Raw genomic sequence first — 20,408 nt, forward strand, 5'->3', positions numbered from 1 at the left:
ATCGTCCATAAACATCGAGCTTATCGAAAGCAATACGTTACTATTACCTAAATAAAGTAGGATGAAGTAGAGAGCAGATAAAACATGGCAACCTATATCGTATATTTCAGCAGTACACGTTTCGCCATCGCTATTTCTCTGAATTTATTCGAGTCCAGCCTCTCTAAATATTTCACATACAAGGACAACGTTCTTTACGAGATACAAGAGAAAAATCTCGGCTATACGCCGTTCTTGACCACGGGGGATAAAATATCGCGAGTATAAACCATCAAAGCGCCTTTGGCAGGTCTTTTATAAAAATACTTAACGTTCAAAGAGCGAAGTACTTTATATTTTTTGATACTGAAGCATGAAAGAATTTCTGTTATACTTTATGAGATCGGAAAGTGCTTACTTATATTGAGAAATATGTTTTGTTGAAAATACTACTTATGCCAATTGCTTTCTTTAAAAAAATCTGTGTTTGCAATTGTAGTATTACGTATGTGAATAAGTTAAATTACGTTTTATCTTTCAAACACTGTTATAAGTTTTAATGTTATATTACGAACAAAACAAACAATAAAATAGTCTAGAATCAGCTATTCCATTTGCTTCAACTTTAGGTCGAATTTCAGAAATTCCGACTAAAAATGGTACGAATATAAAGTTAGTTTGACTACTTGAACTAGTTTTAGAACGTCCGCATTCTGTGCTATTCCGTCCGGCATCGGGATGAGACAAATATTTGTTGACCTACATACTCACTCAGAATTTTGGGGAAGATTAATTTACAGATGTTAAAAGTTGAAACTATGAGAAGTATTCGCGTGAGAGCCGTGTTCTAATTTTCGTTAATTGTTGATCGTTTCGCGTGTATCCGCCGCCGGCTCAACTGGCAACTGTTAAGGTCGAGTTCACGGCGCCTATAAAGACGTCAAATTACCGCGTTTCGTATATATTTTTTCTATGTAGATATTTATAGTTTTAATACTCACCAAGGCCAAAACTAATAACGAAAACGCTTTTTATCATGATCTTGGTAACGTACCTTAAACTTATAGATGTAATTTTTTAACGTTCTTGTAATAAATTATGGAAATGCATAGCATAATCAGTATTTAATCTATTGATAAAGTATAAATAATGTTGAGTCACAATTATCTAGTCAGTAATTGACGTGACTGTCCCCACGTATCTCTTGATATTTTTTATGACTACGAACGTATTGATTACAGTATATCGTGCGGTTATCAAGGGTCAAATAAAAGCAATTTATTTAGAGTAACCTAACTCGTTCCCCCTCGCCGACCACGTGCATCGCAGTAGCCGTAATACAGGTAACTCGTCTACTCAAACCTTTTTAAAAATGCAGTTGATTGACCTTGACCTAGATAAATAATACCCCTTAAGCGGAGAACTTGTACTTGCAGGTTGAAAGTAGGTATACTACTTATTTAAAAATGCAACTGAGTAACCTTGGCCCACATACTGCCCTTGAATATCGTTAATAGGGCACTTGTGTTCAAGGCAATAGGTTACCGATGTTTTATTTTCAAGTGTTGTTCGAGATTTAACAGATATTATAATTATTTCGGTTTAATAGTGATATCCGGGATTTGGTTTTATTTATTTTAAATTCAATCACTATTCAACGAATAAATTTCACAAATCTCTATGATAACGTAACCGCATAACTCCACATCCACCCCGTCGCTCACAAACAAAGTAACTAATCCAATCTATTTCCTTTGTTGACACGGAATCGCGAACTTGCTAAGGGAAAAAACAGCTGACACAATTTCTGCCTTTCCCATGGCAAAAGGGAAGCTCCAACGTTTCCTTATTGACATGAAAATGTGCCACCGTGTGTTGCCACTGGCATTGTTTGCGCCGTGGTATTGATACTGTTTCGATAAGGATGCTCGCCTTTGTGTATTGGAAACCGTAAAGATAGCCTTTTTGCTATACACTATTACATTACGTTTAGTGGACACTAGTGTTTATTATGTAAATGTTGAGTATTTTGCGATATAAGTAACTATGTGCATAATTTGATTGTTTTGTTATTGTACTTTAAAAGAAGCTGTTCGATCACAAAATCACGTTAAAGAATTTTTTTATATTTTGGTTGGTTTATTTACTTTTATTTCATGTCGGTTATATTAATAGACTCGTGATTAAAAATATACAATAGGGTAAAGTTGTTTACTTCAACCATTTTCAATAAACGTCTCGTATATGATGTTTTATTAACTGAGACGTATACGTATGAATAAGACACAATGATTGGAGGGGTCAGGAGAACGATGAACAATGTCCCACTAGCCAACAATTCACGTTCATTTCAATTCTTAATTTTGCATCTGGAAACACGTCACGCAGACATGACTCACGGCTGTTGTCTCCGGAGGTACAGCCAGGTGTATCGTTAATTAAATTAAGTAGCAATGACTCAACGTCGTATTTAATAACATACGTATTTGATGATAATGATAAGCTTCCATTTTGAAATACGTTTTGTTGAATTGAAACCATTTTTAGGAAGATATAAAGATACATAGTTGAATTGTTTTGGTGATATAACTGGATGTTAATCGGTCATTTGTGTCATCTGGAGGTCGGATACACATAATTGCACATCACAAATACTCACGGGAATCGGTATAAATTGCAGTATTCATCATATTTAAACCCAATATCTATTAACCATTAACACTTTCATAATATAATTGTTTATGAATTCTTTGCGTGCAATGAATAAACAAGAGCTCAAATTTTCAAAAGACGCTCACGCTAAACGAAATCTCGTAACTTCCAAGAAAACAGATCTGCGTGTAGCTATTTCTAATCTAAAAAACGAGATTCTTTCTGCGTTAAAAAACTATCCGTGTGGTTAGTTTAAATCTGCATTGTCTTGTCTATGTTTCTCGCATAATCGATTTTTGTATTGGAAATGTACTTGTGATCTGATTAAAGATTAACTTTATTGATAAGTTAAATTGCTGCGATAAAGATAGCTTTAAGTATAATACAAGTTTATACATATATTTAGCTTTTAGCAGTAAGTACGAATTAACTAGACGAGATCACTACGGAATAACAAACTATGTAATTAATTTCCTTGTCTACCGAGACATGGTACCGTAGTCATCTCACGAGTAACAATTAATCTGTACTTCATGACCTCAAAGGTTAGTAAAGTGAAGATTAATTGTAACAATATTTACATAACAAACTCGACTACATCTACATAAATCTCAATGAATTATGATGTTAAAGCAAAACAGATTCAATAATTTCATCTGTTATTTCGTTTCTAGTTAAAAATTGATAGATTGTTTCGTTAAATCTAGGTGGCAATGTTTATACTAAGATAGTACAAACAGTTTCTACAAATGTTTCCACAGAAAGCGCTTATAGTTATTTCTGAAAATAGTTTAGAAGACAGGTGTTCTTTCTAGTTCGAGATTTGTATTAAATACTGGAAAATAATAACAATTTACCAAAGTATTAGTATCATTGCATCATTCACCAAAATGGATAGTTTTTCTCAATCCTCAATAATCTAAATCTTACTATAGTTACTAGGTACGTAGTCCTGTAATAAAATCAATCCCAGTAACCGGGTTCCGGTGCTCGGCATACATAGTTACACAGAGCGCTAGCCAGCTACTACGTATGTGGTATTGCGATCGTTAAATGTAACTTATTGCCGTATGTGGTGGCGCGGCCCCGAACCCCCGACTCCCCGAGCGACCGGGAGCACTTAGAGACGCTACGGCCTGGAGAGCAACTAACCTTGCGCTGGGATATACGATAGTTTTCATATAGTTTACCTTACATTATTGTACTTACACGACCGCACTGTTATGCCGAAACCGAGATATGTTCGGTTAGATATTTGAAGGAATTAATCGCGTACCTTTAATGCTTATGTCGTACTATCGCTACTTAGGCATATATTCTACTGTAATTAGTACATGAGTAAAGTTCATTATAGTAGAACAATACATAACAAGCAAATAAAAACTGTAGTTTAATCGTTCACGAACAATTCTGAAGAGATTAGGTCATTGAACCCTAACCTAGTTAACTTATATTGAAGTAAAAACGTTTATTAGTAATTCCAACAACATAATTATGTGCTCGATGCACACAAGACAACAGCTGTTTTGTATACCAAACAAACTCGTTTCCATCCTTGGCATTCACCTCACCTTCCGTAATCCGCATTTTGATGAGATTCTATATGTTTTGTTTAGCAATAAATACAGGCTACACACGAGTTGTACTACAAAAGCCTTTCTTCCCTCGTATTCGTCTCTTTCGTGTAACTAAATGTAGGTTAATCGATTCCTGTCAACGTTTTCTTTTTTGTCTTAATGCTTCATTTTGTGGTAAAGTTACTGAACCAGAAGCATATCGGGGTTAAGAGGGTTGTTTTACTGACTATGTGACGTCTGACCTTGTTTGCAGAGACCGACAGTGTAGACAAGCACTTAGCTGCTTCGCCAATCGTTTATTTTGTGCTTTATTGTGCACATAGTATTAAGCGTTAGTTGAGACAACGACCCGGTTCGGTAATTTGATGCGGGCTGTAGATGGTTTGGAAATAAACGGGGTTATTAGTGTGTTATAAACTTATTTATAAGTAAAAGAGAGTGATAACTATTAATACGATTTAGTTAAATGCTTTGTTTTTCAATTTAAGTCTGCTTGACTTAATACTGATAGAACTTGGAACATCACGTTCGAACTTTTTGTTCACATCTCTTAACTATTTTTTTTAAACGTTAATCCTAGTTTATCTTTTCCTATCGTTATCACCTCATCAAAAGTTTCTAAATATTCATTATAGTTACATTATACAGTACATTCACACACGGAACATGAGAACTCATGAAACAATATTCCCACCGTACCGGTTTTTGTGCTGCACAGGCCTTTATATTGTAATGCTGGACATTCGTGATACACACACGACACATAACGCCAAACGACTGCCAATAATGTATTGTATTTAAATACAAGCGAGCCATTGGACGTACTAGAGATGCTTTTGTTAGCAACCACCTATGTATTGACAGTAATTATGCAACTATTCTGAAATGTATGTCAAATACTGGTCTGTTAGTTCTCTTTACTCCGATAATTAAGTTCATAATTATATGAAAAAGAGAAGTTTCTAATGGGATTACGTCTGATTGAGGAAGTTTTATCGTCATTAGAACCCCAAATAACTTGCTATAGCGATAGGTAGAAAAACACTTTGGTTCTATTTATATGATTTTCTCAAGTGCAATTTAATCCAAACTAGTCAGGTTTTCGAATCTTATGAGTGATCGAAAATTAATCTTCACATAGTCGTAGGTTCGTAGACTTTATCTTTGTTATTAATATTCTTGTATATTAAGCATGTAATCCCTTCCAACAGTTCCAACGATTGATTAATATTAAATTTATTACTACTCACTGAAATGATCAAAACCTAATGTTATTCAGGAGCCACTTATCCATCACATTCCTAAAATACAATGATACGCCCGTTATTAATAACATACTATTAGTACGATACAAACTGCACATAATGATAGCCTAAGCACTATAATTCTATGGCCGAACCTATCATTACGTGCATTTATCACTCAAAATTGTGGCAGGCATTTGACCACTACTGGTAACCTGTACATTATTTGATTACATATTAATTTATAAAACATAAGATTGAATAATAATTTGTTTCAAATTATAAATAAAGATGAGTCGTTATGGATTGTAAATAACAATGTAGTGGAACAGGTGAAACATAATTCAACCTACAATAATGAACTTTGAAATGCAATAGCTACTTTCATAGAGTATCCATTTATTTATAAATACGTTCTTGTTTGTTACATAAACGCAATGTCAATGTCATAGGGCAGACAGATACAACAGACGAGTCTCCGTAACCCCTTTTGATACATATGACATTGATGCTTGCCATACACGCACACCCGGTTTCAAGTATACCTGCCTCATCGTCCCTGACCTTGGCCATTGTTCGCGGAGTTGATAACATTTCTTAAAAGATGGGACAGGTTCTCAACGTATCTCTCTCCGTCTTGTTATTATTGAAATTGTGTTTACCCCACTGGAATAATCTGCATGAAAAGGGGACCTGTTCGCTCCATCAACTCGGATGACGTTTTACTCGTAAAATAAACATCCTATATATCTCGTTGACATTGCTCTCGGCTTTTACAATGTAGTTTATTTACTACCTAATACCTATACACTTGTTGTCGAGTAAATTATGAAATTATTTCCTTTTATGCGGTATATTATATGTATATTATTTACATAATGAATAGGTGTTATAATAATAACGATTTACACTTGTTACTAGGTTGTATTATTTTAAAATAGTGAAGTGAAGTTGCAATAAAATATTTAATTCTATACACTATGTTATATGTAGTAAAAATGCATATTATAAGTAATTTGCTACTGAATATAGGTATTGTTTGATGATTCAATAATAAGTTATTGCAATGACACGCTTTTAAAAAAAAGTAAGCATGACTTTTAAAACTGACTACGCTGACATTAAATTGTAACTATGTGATCAATAATAATTAGGTAAATATTCGTGTATCTTCTACATGATGTGACATGAAATGACGATACCATGAATTTATATTTGCTGCCTTATAATTTTCTTAGAAAATGGTAAATATATTACTAACTCTTATCACTTCAGCTGTAGCCTGTGGCTTAACTAGCCTTTAACACCACGTGATTAAATCGTTGATTTATTTCACCACTGACTGAATTTACACATTTGTTTATAGTCTTATGTCAATAAGTAGTTTAATAAATACGTCTACCTTGTTATGATAATATTATATGACTTTGTTCGTCATAAATCCTAATCCTACACGGTGCAATGTACAGTTTTATGTTCTAAACTTTATCGACAATACCTACGTAGTATCGCGTAACTTGATTCCAGTTGAGTTGACGTATTTGCTTAGCGCGTGCATAGCAATAAACATATTTGATGTGTTATGTATTTAGTATTTACCTACACCTTGCACGTGCTGCGTTTATCTAAATTGTTATTTTCTAAATCAGCTACGTGCCTTTATAAAGATAAATCCGTATAAAATGTTAAATGTATTGTCATACACAATAATATCTTATTATTTATCTCTGCTTCGATTAAGATTCATAAAAATACATAATTACCTTATTATCTCTATTATAATAGCTGTCTTTATTCTATATGAGATAAGCACTTTTAACTAATTAGCTTATCGTAATTATAAATGACCTACTTAAAAGGTCGTTTCATTTAGTAACGCATTAAAGTGTTTCCAACTTTCCTAAACGTATGCAAATCTGTTTTAGTCGACCCTGTTTTACATAGTTGGTACGGTCTGTTATTGTTTATTGTTTACCGATTACTCACATGTACATGTGGTGTGCGGGCTTCAGTCGTAGTAGCTCCCTGATAAGCTTTGGTTGACTTTCTACTACAAAGTAAATGTTACTATACAGAAGTTAATACGTTTTAAAACAAATAGATTCATTTACATATTGAATAAAAACATCAAAACAAGGATCTGCTTGTTTCTCCTGTTCTAATAGTTCAATTGTGTGTTTTCAGGTGACGCGCTGCGTAGCGGTGGTTAAAGCGGCTCTGCCGCTTTAAATGGACAAACGCAAGATGCTGCCAAAGAGAGCGCGTATGGATAGCATGCGGGGTCCCATCGCCAACGGACCCTTGCAGTCGAGGTAAATGTCATTCATTATTCTTTCTCTTGTTTATATACCTGGAACATTTAAGTCAGCAAACCATCTAAATGAATTTGGTATAATGAAATCGTAGAATTATGTAAGCAGCCACCGATTTAATTGAATCACAGTCCACAATCAGAAACTCAAACAGTTTAGCAAAGATCGAATCTAGCGGAGTCGTTCATCTAATTCGTAAGCTGGTCGCGAATGAACGCGGGTGGCGAGTTAACAAAGCGACGGCCGCCGTCTATTGGGCTCACTCCACTTATTCTTTTCTCGCGCTAATCCTATTTGGTTTCCATCAAAACTTGCCCGAAGGGTTGCCTCCCCGGACTCACACCAGTGGCCCGGCCTCTTTGTTTGCCACCAAAATCTGTTTTCGTCTGCCCCCGGAAAAGTTTGTTGGAATTCTGAAAACTCCCTCCTTACCCGCCCGGAATTACTTTCCCGTTTCGCCGCCCGAAACTTTCCCCGGCAATAATAATAATTCCGCTCCGCTATGACGAAAGTTTAAATTATTAGTTTAATCGTACTGGTGTGCTTTAATTATTCGCGGCGGGGGCGAGATGTTCGGGGCACGTCCTCTCCGTGATTAGCTAACTGGTCCCCGGCTGCTAACCCCCAATCTCTCCTAGTTTCCAATATTTGTCGGTTTGCTTAGAAATTTAATTTGTCCATTAATTTTGGTTTGTCTATTACCAAAGCTAATTGGCAGTTACAAACTTGTAATTTTGCTCTTCGTCGTATCTCTTAATCTAAATTGGAGTACCCAAGTTATTTAGTACTAAACTTTAATACCGTTATTGTTGCTGCAACTCACGAAAGTTGCCTTACGATAAGTTGTTCGGTACTTTCTGGCAATTGAACGTCTTGTTTTATAGTTACAACTAATGTCTCAATGTAATGTAATATTCTTTAAAGTTTTATACTATCATTATTTTAAATATAAACTACCGGTATTATTTAAACTAAGCGTTATCAAGAGAAAGTTTCGTCATTAGACTGGGCCATGCGTCAATCAAAACGTCTAGTTATTATACGAATGATATCAGAATCTCAATTACGGACGTTTTAAGAACAATCTTGGTCCAATATTATTCACTCAATACGATACGCGGGTAAATTACTTCTATGCAAATGTCTTCATTGGTGACCGTGAGATATTAAAATCGTTTATTTAATTTAAATATTACATACCTATACTTTATTAATTTTGCGCGGGGTATGAGTAATGTTTGTTACTGTCTTATTTAAGAAAATAAGAAACTTTTACTCTTGAATGCACTGAATTAATGAAAATAAAAAACAAATATCTCAAATTAAGACTCCAAGTAAATCTAAAAATAAAATACATTTTTGAAATCGGCAAGGAAAATAAAATAATTTGACACGAATATATTAGCAGTCATTAGTTATTAACAAATACAGTTATTAAATTAAACACTTATGATTCACAGTTTCATAATTGCACCTAGCGTTGTAGTGAATGACTATAATTACAATTGAAATGGCGTACCGTTCTATACCGTTTCATTCATTGTGTAATGTCTAACGCGCATTCGATTATGCCCTGTATTGTTTCCAATAATATTAATAACTTATTGTTTGTTTTATCATTAGATAATTATAACCAATATCTTCATCATCTTTTTAACATGAGATTAGAGAGTTAACACTGAATATTTTGCTGTTCTATCCATGATATGATTTACAACAGAAATGAATTCAATTCTCTGTTGCATTTGCCTTATGTCGGTTGTTTTATTAACTAACCGCCGTACTCAGAGTCATTTAATTATTACTTAACCCTGTCCCTAGCCATTGTTTTCGATACAAAATAGGAATAGTTTAAGTAATCATTAAATATCTCCGAGTGCGGCAGTAAGTGTTACTATGCGCCGTGTCTTGTAAACTCGGCGTTGTGAGTAATTAACAATAACTCAACAATTGGGTACACAAAATCCTATAGTAACGTTACCGTACTACAATTAACTAGCTCGCTCTGATTACACATTTAAATTGCTTGTTCTTGCATTACTTAGTTGTTGCTATATTTCCAACTAACTAATTGCTATTTGATCATTGTTCAGTGAGTGGCTATCGTGTAATTTGTACATTGTTGTACTCTTTGTAAAGGAGTACGGGGAAATACCCGTTTTATATATAACTTTATCTCTTTATTTATTTTTTACTGTAGATGTTTAGTGCGTGATGTAAACTAAACAAGTATTTGAAGATCATGTGTGGGTGGCTCTCTGTAGTTTTTGCATACCTATTACATGCGTAAATGCACGTAATTGTTGTGTTCAGATTGTCGGAATTTTGTACATAAAAGCTTGCAATTATACAAATTAGCAATCAGAATTTATTTAGATGAATTTATAAGACGACTTTCCATATTCTAAGTTTTACTAATTACATTATCTTAAAATATAGAGTATCTACTCTACGTATATAACGTTTTACCGGAAGCTATTTAACCTATTAACCTAATGCGTTTTCAAACAACACCGTATAATCCAGGACGTTAATACCCCCGTGTGTAAAGAGCTGTTTCGTTTGTTTTTGCGGGGCGACCGGCAAAAGTTCATGATATTGACTGGCAAACTCCAATAGAGGTGCGATAAAAATAGAAAGGCACTTTGCAGTGTGGAAAATTGAACTTTAAAGTGATTATATCGTTTTATTTAAACGTTTTTGTATCTTAGGTAGGATTTGATAGACGTTAATGGATAAAGATTTTGGAGTATTCCCGTTTAACCATCTAGAGCACCTATTTTTGGGCATTTATACGAAGATCGAAGATTTCAATTCTATCAACGGGCATAGATAAATGTACTCAAAAGTAGGAGCTCAAGTAGGAATACTCCAAGATTTTGATAGCTGCAAATGCTCGACGTTTGTCGCGTAAAAAATATTCGTGTATAAATACAGTTTATTTTTTTCTTTTACGAGTATGAATGGTTGCTCGGTACGGTTGATAAGTGTTACGCATTCTTTATCACTTACGTTTTATGTAACGTTTGCGTCATTATACTGCTTTATGATGTTATTTATTGCTGTTAACTACAGTTGCGATGGACGTGCTTTCTCTTTACACAACGTCATTTAAAACGCGTAGTACCTACATACAGGTTATATTTTACTTTTACATTATTTCAGTTAATATTCAAGGTCCACATGATAATCTTATTTAATTTTCGTATATTTTTAAACTAATTCCCTAACTATATACTTCGAAGTTTAGCAAACTTTAATACTTGAACAGAACTATACAGTTTCAGCAATGTTATGTTATCTTTAAACATGGCTAACTTCTCAACTAACTTTGCATGAACTTAGTAGTAAAATTGTTAACGAGTTTTGTGCTTCGATATTTATTTAATTATGTATTCGTATAAAACTCAATAAAAAAGGAATTATGACATGCTCGAATTAGATTTCCGAGTCGGACAATATTTAAACATTGGAACAAGGCAAATAATCATTAATTTATTACTTATGTGTTTAACATAATAACTTTGTTTTAATTTGTACATTGTGCACCCTTTCTTAGAAAATGTACAGTTTTCTAATGTATTACATTTGTGTTTCCAGGCCCTTGGTGGCGTTACTAGACGGACGTGACTGTACAGTCGAGATGCCGATACTGAAAGATGTCGCGACAGTTGCATTCTGCGACGCACAGTCCACGTCAGAGATTCACGAGAAGGTGCTCAACGAAGCGGTGGGTGCACTAATGTGGCACACCATCATACTGACCAAGGAGGATCTCGAGAAGTTCAAGGCGTTAAGGATCATTGTTCGTATCGGATCAGGTGTTGATAATATTGACGTCAAAGCGGCAGGCGAACTAGGTAAGTCTCATCCAAATATTAAACTATTGCCTCTTTTAAACAATAACTTTCCTATCTGTAGATTTGGTTACTATTACAAAGTGAGTTTCAATACTACTTTCTAATAACCAAATCTATGAGAGATTAGCGAGACTAGCCGTTAATGAGGACTAATTTATGTAAAAACATGTAATAGACAACAAGCAGGGTTAAATTTAGATATTCTGCCAGATCTTTTCTCCCCGTTTTTATCCTAGATTATGCTACACAACCCCTTTTACCTCTTAATGATTAAATCTCATCCATTTTTTTCAAATAGTATTTGCTTAACACTAATACGATTCTTTTAACTTTTCAGGCATAGCGGTGTGTAATGTACCAGGCTACGGCGTAGAAGAAGTAGCAGACACGACAATGTGTCTCATATTGAACTTATATCGGCGGACGTACTGGCTCGCGAACATGGTGCGGGAAGGGAAAAAATTCACAGGTAAACCATACATAGTTACAAGTCTTTTTAATTAAATGTCTGTGCGTGTCATGTGAGTCAAAATAGTCGGCAGCACAAGACATATTACTTTCCCAATACTAATGAGTACGTCGACGTGACGGAATTTTGTCCTTGAAATATAATAACACCGTACAAATGTACTAATGAAATACTTTACTACGCCCAGACACGTGCAACCTATAAATATTGTTATTATCCAAGCCATTTATTTTCATATACATTGTACGTTACAATATGCAGTGATAATGTCGCGTAGTTACCATGCAATAGTTATGTATGCTGAATATTACACCTATTTATTACCCTTATGAACTACTTGAAGTTGTTTTGTAATGTCTACCATGAGACTTGAGAGGATAATCAATATAGGTAACAATTGACAGCAGTTTCCCAGGATTTGGTTTCAATAAGTTAATATACTTATAAATAATAAGTATTATTCATTTACATCAAAATGTGTCTCAATTTCATGTTATGATTGATTGATTACGATTATGTCATAGAAATCAGTGCAAAGAAGAGTACAACTACGTTCATACGTATAATCGGTTATGATCATTCATGAGCACAGTTTTATAACATTAATATATTTACAGGACCGGAGCAGGTGCGTGAAGCAGCGACAGGCTGCGCACGTATCCGAGGCGACACGCTGGGCATCGTGGGGCTGGGCCGCATCGGCTCGGCTGTCGCGCTCAGGGCCAAGGCATTTGGCTTCAACGTCATCTTCTACGACCCTTACCTGCCCGACGGCATCGAGAAGTCGCTCGGTCTAACCAGGGTCTACACACTTCAGGTAAATTATACCTTCTTCTATCATAAAATTATTCTTTCTTCTTTTAGTGCTCATTAAGGTGTTTCCGCGGCATTTGGATCTCTGTTATCGGTCGCACTTTTTAAATCTTGTAAATCAACTATTTCAATTTGTGAACCTTTATGATTTTTTGTGTGTACCAACCACTGCACTGGCCCAACAGTTTAATAAGTTTCTCAAGACTTAGTTTTCAAGAGAATTCGAGATTCGTTTGGGGCAAACCTGCAACGTTTTTATAAATGGCTATTAACCTGTTAATTGGCTGTATTGGAATAAACCTACACGTAAATTAAACAATCAGGCCATGATTTAAAATAATTTCAATAAATAAACAGTACAACTAACAAATGAGAAAAGTACTGGCAAAAACTTTGTAAATAATATAAAAGACTTTGTAAATAATAGTGATTAAATGTGTTATAATATGCATCTATTTTGTTTCCAGGACCTCCTATTCCAAAGTGATTGTGTATCATTGCATTGCAGCTTAAACGAACACAATCACCACCTCATCAACGAGTTCACTATTAAACAGATGCGCCCAGGTAAATATAACCTTCTAAACAGAACTCAAATAGAGAGAAAATATTTACTACTTAATTCTAAGTCAAGAAATTAGTTTAATATCTTAATTAAAGGATAAGCATTGCCGAATAATGTGGCAAAGCTGCCAGTTGGTATCTATTAACCGTAAGATAACTTATTTCATTAATAAAAGGAGAAAATATAATTATACTTACAAGATGTGTATTAAAACGTATCGTTTCTGTTTCAGGCGCGTTTTTGGTGAACACGGCGCGTGGTGGGTTAGTAGACGACGAAGGCCTGGCCGCCGCGCTCAAGCAGGGCCGCATCAGGGCTGCCGCGCTCGACGTGCACGAGAATGAACCCTTCAACGTGTTCCAAGTATGTACCCTTGTTCTACCTTGTATTAACCCCACATGCTTTGCATATCTGTTTTTTAACTTGAAATTGGAAGTTGTATAAACTCGAAGTAAAAGTTACTTACCTTTCTCTGCTTCTTTTGCATATCAATCATATTTGTATACTTGTATAAGTTTATGTCGTATGTTAGACGTAATTTTGAAATGTCCAAGTAATATCAATTGGTAAAAACCTGTGTTTTGTTCAATTGTACAGTGAAAATTAATATAACGTTACGTGTTATGTTGCAGGGCCCGTTGAAAGACGCGCCGAACGTGCTGTGCACTCCACATGCGGCTTTCTATTCGGACGCCTCGGCACAGGAGCTACGTGAAATGGCCGCGTCAGAGATACGGCGCGCCATCGTAGGCCGCATCCCTGACTGCCTGCGGAACTGTGTGAACAAGGACTACTTCCACGGCGGCGGCGCGCTGGCCGGCGGCGCGCTAGGCGGCGCGCCCCTGGCCGCGCCCGCCGCGCCGCCCGCGCCCTACCCCGAGAGCATCAACGGCGGCTACTACGCGGCCGCGCAGGCGGCGCACTCCACCACGGCCGTGCACGACGCGCCCGCGCCGCAGCCCGCGCCGCAGCCCGCGTCGCACGCCACGCACGCGCCCATCGCGCCGCACACGCCGCACGCGCCCATCACGCCGCAGCCGCCCATCTCCCTGGTCAGTGCGCTGGTAATTGGCGCTCTTACTAATACACATCGACGACACTAACCCCGGCCTCATCATCGTATCGACATCACATTTTACCATCCGCTGCCATTTTAGGACCGACGAATAATGTTCATCGTTTTGTCTATTGCAGCCAATCAACACGTCGGATCCGGCCAACCATCAGTTGAAGCAGGAGAGCTCCGACGTCCACTAGGCGACGAAGATGCGCTACGTTACAGTACCGTGATCACGCCGAGCGACTAAACAAACATACAAAACAAACAATAGTTTTATTGATTCCATCGCAATTATGTCATAAGTACCTATGTCGTAAGCCAACGAGTGATATAATAATGTAGTCGCGGCGTTTGCATAGAGGCGACACAACGCTTTATATTATAAAATAGTAAATTAGTGAGTTTTAGGTCGGTTCGATCCGCGGCGAGTGAGTCTGTCTGTCCTCAAACATTTTGTTTTATAGTGAATGTTCCTATCGCGGGATAGGAGACAAATGGGACGCTTGAATTGACTGTGAAATTAATGTTAATAATATAAATATGCAGGCATCGTTCAATAAGGATTTTGCCTCCAATAATAATATAATTATTTTGATTTATCTGACGATTAAGTGATTTATCGATAGCACTCCATTTATTTCCTACTTCGTGATCTTCATAGTCGATTTCATGTTAACTGACAATAAAAAAGTAAGATTTGACACAAACGAGATTGATATAAACGAGACACTCGTGTAATAACTATTGAACTTTTGAAAGTATACAAATGAATCGAGCTAATTGAATTCTCGAACATGTTTTATATACGTCAAAGAGACAAATAAGTATAATTAGTGCATATGGCTTGCAGGAATGTTGTGTGTGACTGTACACAGTTTTATTTCAGTGTGATTATGAGATTCCTTGTGAAATGCACGCCCGTCTCGATGCAAACGTCGCGCGTTATGAGCGAATAGTTGATTCTGTGTTTGTATTTGGTAAGTTGGGACAGCTATATATAGATACTGTTATGGTAAAATGCGTGTATTGATCGCGGGCCGAAACGTGTATGTTCTGTGTACTTGTACGTGTAAATAATGCGATAATAAGTCTAGTACTGCTTTACTCCACACAGTCGAGCATCGTGCACGTGTTGTACGGCGAAGTGACGCCAAGTTATCTTCTATAGCCGCTGCTGATAAACATGATGACCCACTGTGTGGAGTAGATAAGTTTCACACTAAGAAGACAACTACTTCGCGTACAGTGATTAATGAAGTAGACATACGCGTGAGAGCTCGTCGGAATAGGTTTTTAGAATCATAAAGCTCTAGATGTATCACTGTCCAGTATTTTGTATATGGTCAGCGATAGCTTACCGGTACGCTTGACAACGACAACGATGGCTGGAGAAAGTAATTTAGAAGAAACAAATGGAATCAAAGGTTCCACGAGTTTTATGTAAATTTGTATAAGGCTTTTGTGCTTACCTTGGCGGGTAATTAAATAGATTTTTATATTGAATTAAAATGTACAAAAAGAAAGTCATTAAAACGATCAGTCTCATTTTGTAACACATGCACATTTGACATTATTATCGCGTTATTCAGACGTATGTACCGCGTGTGTGTGTTGAATCGAAGCGCTGGAGTTATACTGTGTACTACGGTACGCGTAGGTTCGATGCATGGTCCCAGCCCCTGGTCTATGAGCATTTGATCGCATTTGTTTGTACCCACACGGCCGCGGCCCCGGTCCGGCCCGAGCGCATGCATTCGAACTGTTATTTTTAAGTAATCAACAAAAGGACTGTAGAATTCTATCATCACACTTTATTAATGAGAAAACGGATGTCTTCGTGTTTCTTTTTTTTTACTTTGAAAATGTACAAAATCATCCTTCATTTGAATATTTTTTTTAAATAGAGTTTAAGTGACGAATTTGTACATGAACATGAAAGAACACCATGAATATAAAATTTAGAACCGAAACGCAATAGAGGGGCGCCGCCCCGCCGTGCACCCGTTTGACAATCGTGAGAATTGGTATTTAAAAATTAGTATTTACTTACAGTTTAGTTTAATGACAAAAACAATGTGTATATTTTATGAGAAAGTGAAAAGTTCTTAAATAAAACTATTGTTTTCGGATTAATTACCTGAGTGTTTTATTTATTATCAAACAAATGTCAACCTTTTGCGTTTTCAGTTCTGATTGACTACTTACAATACAAAGTACAAATAACAAAACAATATACTAATACATAAACTATATGATATATCGACCACTGCTTTCTCTACTTATTGCACATTTTATAAGTTAGAAAGATAATTATTTACTAGCAATATATTTCGCATTTGTAACTTTTAAAACGAAAAGTTTTACAAATATAACATTTCATGCAGTATTGAGATCGTACGTATAAATTGGCACATAGGTCTGTATAATATTATCCCTAACAAATAAATTAACATTTTACTAGAAACTTTAATTAAAATCGTCATTGCTGACAATTTATTAAGAAAACCTCAGGCAATTCGCCTTATAAAATTCGGTATATTTGTTGCAAACTGTGTTGCTAAATCCGAATATCTCTTAAATTTTGTATAGTCCGAGAAATTATAGTGTGATGGATAATAAATGTACGTAAAAATCTGGGCCGCTTGTACTAGTACCACGCTTTAATAAAAGCGTATACATGGGTATATCCCATTCACAAAAACATGCAATGTATGCATTCTCGATCAGGAGTTAGTTACTATATACATAAGTAACAACCACAACCATTATTTTTTATAGTTACAACCGCGTAATTGGTGAAGATTTCCATCAGTTTCCATAGAAGAAGTTTCAAGATTACAATTTAACAATCAAGCACTTCCACTCAGAAACCTGGTTTTTAGTGAATAAATAATAATGAACAAATCGCTTACAGGTTATTGTCCTTCCCTGATTTCTCGTGTTAAGTCTAATAGACTGGATCACTAACATGACTAAAGAACCACGGTCGAAGCTGCCTGTTTGGACATCACGGCTGACGGTGGCGTCGCGACCTTTAACCTCCTCGCTTCATCGGCATCCAATGCTCTCTTCATCTCGAAATATTTCTGTTTGTAAGAATGCAGGTCGCTGGTGACTCGATCTAGTTCCAAGCGTTGGTCGGACACTTGACGCTCACGCATGCTTAGTTCTGAAAAGGACATTTAGTAAGTTATAAACGCCATGGGGGGCAAAATTGACCGGCACTTGTGGAGGATTTGCCTTAAACAGATTTTTGTTGGCAGTCAGTGTTAAGTAGATTTAGTTAGTTAAAACTTATAATCCGTGAATTGTTTTATTTTAAAAGGTGCAGAATATCCTCGAAAACGAGATGACAGAAAAACTGCTAAAAATCTTTATTTGCGTTTGGTACATAGGTGCAGTGTACTACTGTTAAAAGTAAAATAAACATTCACTGCCGTACACCGAGTCATTTAATGATTACTTAAACTATTCCTTAGTAACGATTTTGTTCTGATATTAATTGCTAAGGACTGAGTAGGTACGGCAGTTAGAAAAAGTACGCTTTACTTATAAATCTTATAATCGAAGTTTTTTCTCTTATAAAAATCACAATTCTCTAAAAATTTAGGTTGCAGAGATTAATGAGTAAATGTATTTCTATTGAACAACACAGACAGTGTTTTTTATCCTAATAATTATCAGAACAAATGTATTTCTTGCATTCAATTAGTGACAAAAAGCTGATGATCCACCTTTTATCTCGTTCATGGGCTAATAAGAAGATCTTAATAAACCATTAAACATTAAAGAGTTAGCCATTTTCATGCTCGACCTAGCTTCACGGTTGTCAAATCACTGAAAATCATTCCGTGAAGGACTTTGCCTAGTTTTGTTTTACTAAGTTTAGAAAAAATTCTAACCTGCGATTAAGCATTTCATCTTTGTGGTCCTATTTGTCAGAGCCCGTTGCGTACGATTCAATGTTATCTGTAAGCGAAAAAAATAATTTAATTTTAATAATCTGTGTCGTGGGTGTGTTTACAAACATACAAGTTCACATACACATCACATCTAGACCCGAAACAACAGTTAATGGATCACAAAGAGTTGTTCCGTGCGGGAATCGAACCCGCTACACGTTGCGTGGCAGCCGGTTGCCTAGCAACCGCGTCAAGCGGTCAGTCAATTATGGTGCGCTTTGTGATGGTCGTATTCCTCTCCTGTCATAGACAAGTATTTCTTTTTATTTTTAAAATACAATATCTGAATTGCAGAAAAATCAATGAGAGATAGAGAAGAAATAGTCTTGAATAGTATTAGTTTGTTCGATCTGCATATTCATGAATTAATTAAGTGATTCTATTGTAAGCTACTGTGAGTTTATTTTTGCTCTTACCACTTGACTGCTGGTGTATAAGACACAATAGAAAATACATTAGGTATGTCTCGTGTAGATCTGCGGTCTCGACACACGACGGGTGAAAGAAACCTTACAATTTTTTAAAAGGTTTTTTGTACCTGAATTTCTGGACTAGGCTGCAACGCCAGCATGTCCTTGACTGCAGTATACAGGTTCCGTGTTTCCTTTAACTCTCGCTCCTTTAGCACTAGCATTTCGCTTTGAGCTAATACTTTCCTGCAAAAGAACAAAATCTTCATTCTTCTTATTACTAGAGTACATAGGTACGTAAAAATCTCATACTCCCTAGTCTTTTATTCGTAACCTCGGCATCAAAAGACAAGTACGTGTTTGACGGATTGGACTAAAATATCAAAGTACTATTTTTTCTGCTTAGTAGTAAATAGAGGTAGACGACATAAATAAATGGTAAATGATTTCCAACCAGCCCGCCTGCCGAAGGTAGAGATTTTTGCAAAACCCTCTTGTCTAGACAGGCCGGAACAACAAACCCTTTCTCGAGCGGGGAAAATCATCCAATGACTTTTCCAGCCTTGTGCGAGGCGAGAGGGAGTTCTACCCCGTTCCTACTCCTGCTTTTCGATCCGGAGCCCCGAAAACTCGTTAGGCAGCCCGCAGCTTTGGACAACAAACCCTAAACTTACTATGATTATGCTAAAAAAAAATATAAAATAATAATTCGCATTAACAATCCGTACGAAGTGACACCATTAATAAGGCAACAAAAGATCAAGGTTGGAACAATACGGTCAATGTCTGGCCTGAACACTTTTTGTTACAAATTACGACATTGTCAATAAAAACTGTCGATATTACATCGATATTATGTTATTACTTAATTACAACATAATTGAAGCTTGTTTCGTTAAAATTAGTGTAATCTCTTTGTCAGTTTTAAAATTTATTACCCACTGTTGTTCTTGTCAGCGTTAGATCATTGGTTTTTTTTTTAGAAAATGCATAACGAAGTTACATCTCTACGCATTGCCAAAGTGTGGTTTGCAACTTCCTGACACTCAACAATCCGAACCGCACGCCGGAACGCGGTCCAGAGGATGAAGCCTAAGACCTTTAAGGTAAGCGTCCACAGGCCCGCATCGTACGCATCCCGTATGACGTCATCAGTACGTATCGCATGGGCATTGCTGATGATGCGGATCAGTGGACGCAATTGTATGAGTTTCTATACAAGACAAACTAAAATCCGTTGCGTGCGATGCGTACGATGCCGACCTGTGGACGCGTACCTTCTGTCGTAAGCCAGTAGATTATTATGAACTCTCATTTCAATCTCAGCGGGTTTCTTTACCAAGGGCTTGATTACCAACTAATTAGCTTCGTCCTATCTATAAGTTTCCTACGTGACTGGATTGACAAAGATTGGATTAATCACTCCAAGTATTGTTAACTTGGTAGCCATTTTTGGTAGGAATGACTAGGAGATAATTGGCGAAGATTGTTCTGAAATTACAATA

General features: G+C 36.3%; 2 protein-coding genes across 8 annotated transcripts in view; one reads left to right on the plus strand and one right to left on the minus strand.

Moving 5' to 3' along the window:
• LOC118270708 (C-terminal-binding protein) overlaps positions 1-16,667 on the plus strand; it is a 79,904-nt gene extending 63,237 nt beyond the window's left edge. For 6 of the 7 annotated variants that reach the window (XM_035586462.2, XM_035586460.2, XM_050698115.1 and 3 more), the window contains 8 exons: positions 7,637-7,764; positions 11,365-11,624; positions 11,962-12,093; positions 12,711-12,910; positions 13,374-13,473; positions 13,704-13,834; positions 14,104-14,535; positions 14,666-16,667. In XM_035586462.2, coding sequence (XP_035442355.1) covers positions 7,682-7,764; positions 11,365-11,624; positions 11,962-12,093; positions 12,711-12,910; positions 13,374-13,473; positions 13,704-13,834; positions 14,104-14,535; positions 14,666-14,728 — 1,401 coding nt within the window. In that variant the 5' untranslated portion in view covers positions 7,637-7,681 and the 3' untranslated portion in view covers positions 14,729-16,667. The remainder of the gene's footprint in view (positions 1-7,636; positions 7,765-11,364; positions 11,625-11,961; positions 12,094-12,710; positions 12,911-13,373; positions 13,474-13,703; positions 13,835-14,103; positions 14,536-14,665) is intronic. The other variant, XM_035586463.2, reaches the window with a different exon arrangement.
• LOC118270249 (cilia- and flagella-associated protein 58) overlaps positions 16,516-20,408 on the minus strand; it is a 35,503-nt gene continuing 31,610 nt past the window's right edge. The window contains exons 17-19 of the mRNA XM_050698114.1: positions 19,032-19,149; positions 18,434-18,500; positions 16,516-17,700 (exon numbers count right to left, since the gene is read on the minus strand). Coding sequence (XP_050554071.1) covers positions 17,504-17,700; positions 18,434-18,500; positions 19,032-19,149 — 382 coding nt within the window. The 3' untranslated portion in view covers positions 16,516-17,503. The remainder of the gene's footprint in view (positions 17,701-18,433; positions 18,501-19,031; positions 19,150-20,408) is intronic.

This window comes from Spodoptera frugiperda, chromosome 13, assembly GCF_023101765.2.
Source record: "Spodoptera frugiperda isolate SF20-4 chromosome 13, AGI-APGP_CSIRO_Sfru_2.0, whole genome shotgun sequence".
Lineage (NCBI taxonomy): Eukaryota > Metazoa > Arthropoda > Insecta > Lepidoptera > Noctuidae > Spodoptera > Spodoptera frugiperda.